General features: G+C 35.2%; 1 protein-coding gene across 1 annotated transcript in view; it reads right to left on the minus strand.

Annotated features, from left to right (window-relative positions):
- Positions 1–12,583, minus strand: part of KLHL4 (kelch like family member 4) — a 149,320-nt gene that overhangs the window by 53,914 nt on the left and 82,823 nt on the right. The window contains exons 2-3 of the mRNA XM_017512276.2: positions 4,997–5,164; positions 4,473–4,609 (exon numbers count right to left, since the gene is read on the minus strand). Coding sequence (XP_017367765.1) covers positions 4,473–4,609; positions 4,997–5,164 — 305 coding nt within the window. The remainder of the gene's footprint in view (positions 1–4,472; positions 4,610–4,996; positions 5,165–12,583) is intronic.

The raw sequence follows: 12,583 nt of genomic DNA on the forward strand, positions 1-12,583 counted from the left end.
AAAGCATGAAGACAAGATTAGAGATAAAAGAATGAAAAGGAACAAACAAGGCCTCCAAGAAATATGGGACTATGTTAAAACACCAAAGCTACGTCTGATTGGTGTACCTGAAAGTGATGAGGAGAATTGAATGCAGTTGGACAAAGCACTCCTCAGGATATTATTCAGGAGAACTTCCCCAACCTAGCAAGACAGACCAACATTCAAATTCAGGAAATACAGAGAACACCACAAAGACACTCCTCAAGAAGAGCAACCCAAAGACACTTAATTGTCAGATTCACCCAAGGGTGAAATGAAGGAAAAAAATGGTAAGGACAGCCAGAGAGAATGCTCAGGTTACTCACAAAGAAAAGCCCATCAAACTAACAATGGATCTCTCTGCAGTAACCCTACGAGCCAGAAGACAGTGGGGGCCAATATTCAACATTCTTAAAGAAAAGAATTTTCAAACCAGAATTTCATATCCAGCCAAACTAAGCTTCATAAGTGAAGAAGAAATAAAATCCTTTACAGACAAGCAAATGCTGAGGGATTTTTGTCACCACCAGGCCTGCCTTACAAGAGCTACTGAAGGAAGCACTAAACACGGAAAGGAACAACCGGTACCAGCCACTGCAAAAACATACCAAATTGTAAAACCCATCAACACTATGAAGAAACTGCATCAACTAAAGAACAAAATAACCAGCTAGCATCATAATGACAGGATCAAATTAACACATAACAATATTAACCTTAAATGTAAATGGGCTAAATGTCCCAATTAAAAGACACAGACTGGCAAATTGGATAAAGAATCAAGACCCATCAGTGTGCTGTATTCAGGAGGCCCATCTCATGTGCAAAGACACACTTAGGCACAAAATAAAGGGATGGAGGAATATTCACCAGGCAAATGGAAAGCAAAACAGACAAACAAACAAAAAAGCAAGAGTTGCAATCCTAGCCTTTGATAAAACACACATTAAACCAATAAAGATCAAAAGTCACAAAGAAGGGCATTACATTATGGTAAAGCGGTCAATGCAACAGAAGAGTTAACTAGGTTAAATATATATGCACAACAAACAGGAGCACCCAGATCCAGAAAGCAAGTTTTTAGAGACTTACAAAGAGACTTAGACTCCCACACAATAATAGTGGGAGACTTTAACACCCCACTGTCAATATTAGACAGATCAATGAAACAGAAAATTAACAAGGATATTTAGGACTTGAACTCAGCTCTGGACCAAGTGGACCTAATAGTCATCTACAGAACTCTCCACCCCAAATCAACAGAATATACATTCTTCTCAGCACCACATTGCACTTATTCTAAAACCACATAATTGGAAGTAAAACACTCCTCAGCAAATGTAAAAGAATGAAAATCATAGCAGTGTCTCAGACCACAATGCAATCATATTGGAACTCAGGATTAAGAAACACACTCAAAAATGCACAGCTACATGAAACTGAACAAGACCTGCTTCTGAATATCTACTGGGTAGATAACAAAATGAAAGAAGAAAAAAAAATAAGTTCTTTGAAATCAATGAGAACAAAGAAACAACATACCAGAATATCTGGGACACAGATAAAGTAGTGTTCAGAGGGAAATTTATAGCATTAAATGCCCACAAGAGGAAGCAGGAAAGATATAAAATTGAATCCCTTACATCAAAATTAAAAGAACTAGAGGAGTAAGCAAACAAATTCAAAAGCTAGAAGACAAGAAATAACAAAGATCAGAGCAGAACTGAAGGACATAGAGAAACAAATAACCCTTCAAAAAAAATCAATGAATCCAGGAGCTGGCTTTTTGAAAAGATCAAAAAAATAGATAGACAGCTAGCTAGACTAATAAAAAGGAAAAGAGAGAAGAATCAAATAGATGTAATAAAAAATGATAGAGGGGATATCACCTCTGATCCCACAGAAATACAAACTACCATCAGAAAATACTATAAACACCTCTACACATATAGCTAGAAAATCTAGAAGAAATGGATAAACTCTTGGACACATACACCCTCCCAAGTCTAAACAAGGAAGAAGTTGAATCCCTGAATAGAATAACAAGTTCTGAAAATGAGGCAGTAATTAATAGCCTATCAACCAAAAAATGTCCAGGACCTGATGGATGCATAGCCGAATTCTACCAGTGGTACAAAGATGAGCTGGTATGATTCCTTCTGAAACTATTCCAAACAATAGAAAAAGAGGGGCACCTCCCTAACTCATTTTATGAGGCCAGCATCATCCCAATACCAAAACATGTCAGAGATGCAACAACAAAAAAGTTTCAAGCCAATAACTCTGAAGAATATTGATTCAAAAATCTGCACAAAAATACTGGAAAACTGAATCCAATAGCACATTAAAAAATCAGGAGACAACAGATGCTGGAGAGGATTTGGAGAAACAGGAATGCTTTTACACTGTTGCTGGGAGTGTAAATTAGTTCAACCATTGTGGAAGACAATGTGGCGATTCCTCAAGGGTCCAGAACCAGAAATACCATTTGACCCAGAAATCCCATTACTGGGTATATACCCAAAAGATTATAAATCATTCTACTATAAATACAGATGAACACATATGTTTATTGTGGCACTGTTCACAATAGGAAAGACTTGGAACCAGCCCAAATGCCCATCAACGATAGACACATAAAGAAAATGTGGCATATATACACAATGGAATACTATGCAGCTATAAAAAGGGATGAGTTCATGTCCTTTGCAGGGACATGGATAAAGCTGGAAACCATCATTCTCAGCAAACTAGCACAAGAACAGAAAACCAAACATCGCTTGTTCTCACTCATAAGTGGGAGTGAATAATGAGACTACATGGACACAGAGAGGGGAACGTCACACACCAGCGTGTGTTAGGGAGTGGGGACTGGGGAGGGATAGCATTAGGAGAAATACCTAATGTTCATGATGGGTTGATGGGTGCAGCAAACCACCATGGCACGTGTATGCCTATGTAACAAACCTGCACATTCTGCACATGTACCCCAGAACTTAAAGTATAATTTTAAAAAAGGATCTAAATAACATCAGATTCATACTTTCAACCTCTAGAATCCAGTGTTTTTTAGTATATTCAGAAAAGTTTGCAAACTTTATAACTATCTAATTGCAGCACATTTTCATCACTCCCAAATGGAACCCCATATCTGTTAACATTCATTCCCAATTCCCTCCATATTCTTACAACCAATAATATACCTTCTGCCCCTACAAACTTTATTTTGTACATTTAATGTAAATGGCATAAGAAAATAAGCAATCTTTTGTGATAGGATTCTTTTATCTGGCATAATATTTTCAATGTTCATCCATGTTGTAGTATCTATTACTAATCATTCATTTTTTATTGCCTATTAATATTTCATTGTGTTCATATACCATATTTGATTTACCCATTCCTCAGTTTGTAAACATTTAGAATGTTTCTACTCTTTAGTTATGAATAATGCTGATATGAACATTCATGTGCACATTGCCATGGGGACATCTTTTTAATTCTTGGATATATACCTACCAACGGAATTGCTAAGTTATAAGGTAACTATTTTATTTAACTTTTGAGGGACTGTCATATGGATATATTTTTAAATGAATGGTTGCTGGTATCAAATTGTTATAGGATTTAGATTTGTTGGATACATTTAAAATGCAAAAGTAATAGTGCTTTTTAAAAAGATATTATTTTGGGGATTATATACTTTACAAATATTTTAAATTACAACATATTTTAGACATTAATAGGAAAATGTAAGGAGAGCACATCTTTTCTCAAGATTAATTTACAGAGAGTGCAAGCAAAAATGTTTGAAAACGACTCTGTTGGAGAAAGTCAGGAGGTAAGCTTTTAGTCTTAATAAGAACCTAATTATACATAATCAAATAAAAGTATTTTAATACTAAGGGAACTTGAAAATGAAATAATCATTGAGGAACAAAAGTCAAAATACTTTTTAGTCCTCAAACTCATTGTGACCTTTGTTTACAGTTTGAATAGATATGAAAATTATTCTGAATGAATAAAAAGACCAAATCTCTACTGTAGCATTGGAAGATTCCACTCCCACTCTTCTTTTTACAAACAAGAATGTGCCCACATCATTCCAGAGTTGTTCTTGTATGTTTGTGTTAAATAGTTGTCTGTTCCCATAGTTAAGGCATCTTCTACATATTGTATACCTCTTGTTATTTTATATTATTGAGTTTATATTCTGACTATGCCTTTTTACTACTTTAGGAAATTTATTTAGCTGGTCTGTTCTTTCATTTCCTCACCTGTAAAGGAATAGTAGTAGTATAGCTACTACTGAGGAAACTGAAGAATGGTAGTAGTAGTAATAATAACTATTACTACTACTACTAATAGTAATAGTTATTATTACTACTACTACTAAAATGTGTGTTATGTAATGTAGGGTCATTATGAGTTAATGTGTATTAAGCACTTACCTGTGTAAGCATACTGAACCAAGGAATTAAGTGCATTTGGATCTACTCCTTCCATCCTAACCTCTTCTTGTTTGGCTTCAAGCACATCATTAGTAAACATTGCAGCAAAATAATCAGACACTGCACTGAGAACCAACCTGGAAATAGGAAAGATTTGTAGGAATTTAAGTGAGTCAGTAATTTCACTGAAAAGCTTGACATGGATTCAGCAAGTTTGCAACATTAGTGAGTCTGTTTTCTGCATAAAATCTTTACAGTTCAGTTAAGTGTAGTGAAGTTAGGAAGGTCAAATAAACTGATCTTGTTTAGAGGGTGTGTTTGTGCTGTACTTTCCATCACCAATCTTTTCTAAGTTTGGCTCTTCTAAATAAAAGGCAGAGAAATGGAACATATGGGCTTACACTTTTTCAATATAGGAAAATAAATATTTTAACAAATATTCCAATTTATGATCAATGTACTTACTATCTCTTATTTCTAATTGCCCTACTAGAAAACCGTTCTGTATACCTAAAAATACTTGCCTATGGGCTGGGATTCGGAGGTGTCCTGCAATTAGTAGCACATCACACAGTTGTTTCTCTTTCAAGTAGTTCTCCATTTTACGAAGAGTCTGCTCTGCATGGTTTATAACATGGAACTGCTCCTCAGATCTTGTGGCATTCATTTCTTCAGAGTGTTGTGTATCTAATCTGAAAAGGGAGTAAGGATGAGAATATGGTTTATCATATAATTTTGTAAAAATTTTATTTTTTCTATGAGAGTACAAGCATCTAGTGGAAATTTAGGCATATCAATTTCTAAAGGCAATATATTGGATTAAGGTAAAATTAAAATTTGTTTTCTAATCTTTCTTTTTCCAAGTTTTTATTGAGATGTAATTCACAAACCATAAAGTTCACCCTTTTAAAATGTACAGTTTAGTGGCTTTTAGTATATTTACAAAATTGTGCCATCATCATCATTATCTAATTTTGAAATATTTTTATCACCCTGACAAAAATCCCCAAGCCCATTAGCAGTTACTTTCAATTATTCCTCCCCAGCTCCTGGCAATCACTAAAATATTGCTGCCTCTGTAGATTTGCCTATCCTAGATACTCCTGCCCTTCCAGACAAACTAAGCCGTAGTGATGATTCTGTCCCTCCTCTTCTGTGAAGAGTCCTTTGCACTCTTCTAGTATGAACTATTTCTATATTGAAAGTACTATTTCTAGATTTTTTTTCTTGAGATGGAGTCTCACTCTGTCACCCAGACTGAAGTGGAATAGCAAGATCTCTGTTCACTGCAGCCTTCACCTCCTGGGTTCCAGCGATTCTCCTGCCTTAATCTCCCGGGTAGCAAGGATTACAGGCATGCACCACCACACCGGACTAATTTTTGTATTTTTAGTAGAGATGGGGCTTCACCATGTTGACCAGGCTGGTCTCGAACTTCTGACCTCAGGTGATCCACCCATGTCAGCCTCTCAAAGTGCTAGGATTATAGGCATGACCACCATACCCAGCCAGTTGTTTTTCTTTTGAGACAGAGTCTCTATCAGTCACCCAGGCTGGAGTGCAGTGACATGATTTTGGCTCACTGCAACCTCCATCTCCTGGGTTCAAGTGATTCTCCTGCCTCAGCCTTCTGAGTAGCTGAAACTACAGGTGTGTGCCACCCCTCACGCTTGGCTATTATTTATCTTATTTTATTTTTTGGTAGACATGGGGTTTTACCATGTTGTCCAGGCTGGTCTCAAACTCATGACCTCAAGATGTCCACCCACTGCGGCCTCCCAAAGTACTGGGATTACAGGTGTGAGCCACTGTGCCTGGCAACACCTTTATATTGGGACTTGGTAACACATTTGTTGGGCACCTACTGCATGCCAGGCATTGTGCTATGTACCAGGAATACAATCTCTACCTCAAGTTAATTTAATACAATACAACCCTACAAGTTTTATATTATTACAGTATTTAACTATAATAACTACCTAACCTTACATTAAAGTGAAGTTTGCTGGTTAATATTTATATTTGAAATGAAACCAGAACTATGTACAATTCACAAACAGGTCTAGTGATAGTTAATATGATCACAAACATAAATGTCAAAACACTACCTACATTCTTTGATTTATATGGGTATTATAATTATGTCAATAGGCAGGAAATGCTTAGACGTGAATCAAAATACTTTAAAAAAAATTTGATTATGTCCTGAAGCTTCTCCCTGGGGTACTACTTACATATCAGAAACATTCCTCCAAGAATTTCAAGCCTAAGAGTTTCATAGCATTCTTTACAATATCAATCCCATTTAGAAACTGTACATATTTCCACCTTTTATTTCTTAATATTTTGGCAAATATGATGGCTATTGCATTTACAATAATAAAAGCAGTCGACATGTATTTTCAACATTACACAATGGTGGAATTCAAATGTGAACACAAAAATATATAGGCTTACAATTAGTAGGAGATGAAATATTGAATGGTTGCATGAATGCACTTAAATATTTTGCTTGTAACATTTCTTGCATCCAGGCATCATTTTCTAACCACCCCCCACCCCCCGTTAGGACTAGTTTTAGATCTCCTTAATTCCAATTCAGTCTGTGCTTATTTTAAGACAATTGGTCCAAGGTGATATTACTTTCTCTGTCTAATTCAAATACATTATCTCTCTTTAAATCTTCAGTCATAATATTGTACTGATAAGAAGGGATCATGGTATGAATAGCTCAAATATTGCCCGCTACCTCCCTTCAGATGCACTCTTGTATACTTGTTCTGGAAAGGAACAATTCCTTGCACTACAGACTGAAAAGCATTTAGGTTGCACTTAACTCAAATTACTCTAATCTTTTCTCTTTTCATAATGATTCAGTTCACATTAATTTAGTCAAACATTCAATGTTGAATTATCTTAGCTATCCTCATGTAACTGCACCATACATTAGTGTGGTACTTATTCTGAATATATGTATATGTTTGAGAAGTTTTGGCTAGGAGAAAATTTTACTCAGAATTTTCTTCATCTTAATTTGGCTAAGGACAAAAAAGTATCTTCAATTACCTGCTAATTTAGGATGTTTTTATAGTAAATATATTAAATATTTATGTATGTCTTGGGCATTATCAAAGCAGAATGTAAAAAAACAAGCAAGAAAACCACCACCACCATTACCAACAAACTAGTCTATTGATAACTTATCTGATCATAGTAAGTTCCCAGAGCTCGTAAATTACAGTTCTCTTGCCTCCATTTTAGACACTATGATGCCAGATCACATGTTATAATGGAAATCACTTCATTAGAGAATGTTCGTCACTTTTCTTTATTATGTGGTAAATACGAGATTGTGACATGGGAGGCAGCATGGTGAAATGAAAAGAGCCTATTATATGAAGTCATAATGTCTGTATTTAGTTTCAGCCCTTGCTACTTACTGGATGAGTGATCTTGTGAGAGTCACCTTATCTTTCAAAGCATTAATTTTCTAATTTTCTCCTATAAACTGGGGATGAATATAATACTAGTACTAAAAGCAATAATGCTTATACCACAGTGATTTCAGAGGAGTAAATTAAAAACTTGCCATGAAAACTCTATGTACAAATGTTACGTCTTATGTAAGTTAGTTTTAACTACCAGCATGTAGTTATTTTAATAGTATGCTTTTAGAAATTCTCTTGAACTGTTATTTCTTTAATATACTTCAATTTTAGAGCAATTATAAAATTATTTATATCAGCATTCAATTCGCAGATATTTCTTTTATAGTTTGGTTTATATCTGTAATACTACCTTATTCATTTTGCTGTTTACATTGAGATATGTTTCTTCTATTTCCAGATTTTGAGGGTTTTTTTTTTTGCCCATTTATGTATGATATTGGCTGTGACTTTGTCATATGTGGCTCTTATTATTTTGTGGTATGTTTCTTCAGTACCTAGTGTATTGATTTTTTTTTTAATGAAGGGGTGTTGAATTTTATCAGATAATTTTTCAGCATCAATTGAAATGATCATATGGTTTCTGTTTTTCATTCTGTTAATATGATGTATCACATTAATTAATATGCATATGTTCAACCATGCTTGCATCACTGAGATAAACCTTACTTGATCATTATGAATAATCTTTTTAATATGTTGCTGAAATTGGTTTGCTAGGATTTTGTTGAGGATTTTTGCATCAATATTCATTACTAATATAGGCCTGTAATATTCTTTTTCGATTTGGCTTTGTCTAGTTTTGGTATCAGGATAATTCTGGCCTCATAGAATGAGGTTGGAAGTATTCTCTATTTTTCAGAATAATTAGAGTAGATTCAGTGTTAGTGCTTTTTAAAATTTTTGGTAGAATTCAAGAGTGAAGTCATCAGGTCCCAGGATTTTACTTGCTGGGTGAATTTTCATTACAGCTTCAATCTAATTATTATTATTGGACTACACATATTTTGGATTTCTTCATCATTCAATCTTGATAGATTGTATATGTCTAGGAATTTATCTATTTCTTCTAAGTTTTCTAATTTATTGGCATACAGCTGCTTTCATCTTTATTATTTCTATTCTACTAATTTTTGGTTTGGTTTGCTTTTCTTTTTTTTATTTTTTAAGATGCAACATTAGGTTGTTTATTTGAATTTTTTTTTCTTTTTGATGTAGGCAACTTATAACCATAAACTTCCCTCTTAGTACTGCTTTTGCTGTATCTCATCAGTTTGGGTGTATTGTTTCGATTATCATTTGTTTCAAGAAAATTTTCAATTTCCTTCTTAATTACTTCATTTACCCACTTATCATTCTGGAGAATACTGATGAAAGTCCATGTGATTTTATAGTTTCCAAAATTCTTCTTGTTATTGATTTCTAGTTTTAATCCATTGTGGGCAGAGAAGATGCTTGATGTTATATCAGTTTTTTTAAACTGCTTTTTCTCTTTTTTTTTAAATTTTACTTTAAATAACAGGATATACATGCAGAAGGTGCAGGTTTGTTACATAGGCATATGTGTGCCCTGGTGGTTTGCTGTACCTATCAACCTGTCACTTAGGTTTTAAGTCCCACATGCATTATCTATTTGTCCTGATGCTCTCCCTCCCCTTGCTCTGCCCCCAAACAGGCTCCAGTGTGTGTTGCTTAAAGGCTTGTTTTGTGATGTAACATACTATCTTTGCTTGAGAATGATTTATGTTCTAAAGATGTAAATATTCTCTACCTGTTTGATGAGTTGTTTTATAAATATCTATTAAATTTATTTTATCTATAATTCAGATAAATTCTGATGGTTCCTTGTTGATTTTCTATCAGGAAGATATTTTCAATGCTGAAAGTAGAGTGCTGAAGTCTAAAGCTAATATTGTATTGGTGTCTGTCTCTCTATTTAGCTCTTATAATATTTGCTTTATGAACTGGGTGGTCCACTCTTGGGTGCATATACATTTAAAGTTGTTATATCCTCTTGCTGAATTGACCTCTTTTTCTTTATAGAGAGACATTCTTTGTCTCTTCACATAGTTTTTGTCTTGAAAACTATTTTGTCTGATATAATTATAGAAACTCCTATTCTTTTTTAGTTTATATTGACGATCATTGGGTCTTGTTATTTTTTTCTAGTCAGCTACTCTGTGTCTTTCCATCAGAGGGTTTAGGCTATTTACATTCAGCGTTACTAATGATAAGGACTTATTCTTGACATTTTGATATTTATTTTCTGGTAGACTTGTGGGCTTCTCTCCCTTCTTTCCTTTCTTACTGTCTTCCTGTTGCTCCTGAAGGTAATTTTTACTGGTGATGTGATTTCATTTCTTTCTTTGTAATTTTTGTGTTTCTGTTATATATATTTTTTTGATTTGAAGTTACCTCGAGGTTTTAAAATAATATATTATAATCCGCTAAGTAGATAAGGACTTAACACTTTTTTCCATTAACAAATAAGCAAAAAGTAAACTAATGAAAACTCTGTACTTTAATTTTATCTCTCTCCACTTATTAATTTTGTTTCTATTTGTATATTATAGTATTGTCTATGTCTTAAAAGTTGTAATTATTATTTTGACTCATTATTTGTTTAGTCTTTCTATTTAAGATAAGAGTAGTTTTCACACCACAATTACAGTGTTATAGTCTGTTTTTCCCTATCCTTACTATTCACAGTGAGTTATGTAACCTCAGATAATGTCTTATTGCTCATTATCTTTTCCAGCTGATTTTAAAAAAAACCTTTAGCATTTCTTGTAGGATACATCTACTGTTAATGAAATCCCTCAGCTTTTGTTTGTCTGAGAAACTACTTCTTCATGTTGGAAAGACATTTTCACTGGATATAATATTCTAATGTAAACATTTTTTCCTTTAGTACTTTAAATATGTCATACCACTTTTTCTGTGTCTGTAAGTTTTCCACTGAATAGTGTGCTGCCAGACATATTGGAGTTCCATTACAGGTATTGATTGACTTACGATCTCTGCAACTTACGGCCTTTCGACTTTATGACCACAATCACTAGCCACGACTGCTCCACGTCTGGCAGCGCAAACATTGCCCAGCTGGGCGTACGACAGTGCGGACCAGCTTGCAGCAGCACTACCATCTCCGCGTACACCATTTCAACTGTACATATAGCCAACTCAACTTACGACCAAATCGTGTTACGACCGGTCCACGGTCCTGACCGTGGTGGTAAGTCGAGCACTAGCTCTACTTGAATTTTGATATCTTCCTCTAGGTTTTAGAAGTTCTTTGTTATTATATCTTTGAATAGCTTTTCTACCCTATCTCTCTCTCTCCCTTCTCTTTAAGGCCAGTAACACTTAAATGTGCCATTTTGAGGCTATTTTCTAGATATACAGGTGTGCTTTTTAAAAATTCTTTTTTTCTTCTCTCTTCTCCATGAATTTTCAAGTAATTTGCCTTTGAGCTCACTATGAAGCATTCTTCACTATGTCAATTGCATTTTTCAACTCCATAATTTCCACTTGATTCTTTAAATTATTTTAGTCTCTTTGTAAATTTATCTTAAGGATTTCTTAATTGCTTATCTGTTATATTTCTTTGTCTTTCTTCAACACAGCAATTTTGAATTCTCTGTCTAAAAGTTCACATATCTTTGTTTCTCCAGCATTGAAAGTTCACATATCTTTGTGTCTCTAGCATTGGTCCCTGGAAACTTATTTTGTTTGTTTGGTGCAGTCATGCTTTTCTAGATAGTCTTGATGCTTACAGATGTTTGTTGGTATCTGGGCATTGATAATTTAGGTGTTTTATTGCAGTCTTCACAATCTGGTTTTGTTTGTACCCATCCTTCTTTGGCAGGTTTTCCAGGTATTCAAAGAGACTTGGGTGTTGTGGTCTGAGCTGTATGTGCATTAGGGGGCACCACAAGCTGAGTAAGGTTGTGGTTCTTGCAGGCTCATAGAGGTAGTACCTTCACTGTGTTTGATAAGATGCAGAGGATTTCTCTATATTACCTGGCAGGAACTCTTGTTCTTTTCCCTTAACTGCTGCCAAGAAAATGGAGCCTCTTTGTTTTGAGCCACCTGAAATTAGTGTAGGTGTAACACAAGCAGCCCTTTGGCAATGATTACTGGGACTCCACTGGATCAGACCTAAAGCCAGCAGAGCACTGGGTCTCATCCAAGTTTCACTGTAACAACTACCTGGCTAGTGCCTATGTTCATTCAAAGTCCTGGAGCTCTACAGGGTTTAATCAGCAGGTGGTTAAACCAGCCCTGCTTATGTCCTCTTCAGAGTGGTGAGTTCTCCCAGGTCTCAGCAAGTCCAGAAATGCTGTTTAGGAGCCAAGGACCGGAGTCAAAATCCCTATAAGTCTACCTGATGATCTATTGTCCTGTGGCTAAGCTGGCACTGAAACCACAAGGTGCCGTATTTCTCCCTCTTCCCTCCCCTTTCCACAGTCAGGTGAGCCTCACCCATGGCCACTACCACCACAGGCCCAGAGTGAGTACTACCAAGTTACTACCAGTGTTCACTTAATGCCCACATGCTTTTCAGTCAGTTTTTGGTAAATTCTGCTTACACTGGGACTCACCCTTCACGGCAATGGGCTCCTTTCTGGCCCATGGCATGTCCAGGAATTCCATCCAAGAGCC

This window comes from Cebus imitator, unplaced genomic scaffold, assembly GCF_001604975.1.
Source record: "Cebus imitator isolate Cc_AM_T3 unplaced genomic scaffold, Cebus_imitator-1.0 Scaffold468, whole genome shotgun sequence".
NCBI classification, from domain to species: domain Eukaryota; kingdom Metazoa; phylum Chordata; class Mammalia; order Primates; family Cebidae; genus Cebus; species Cebus imitator.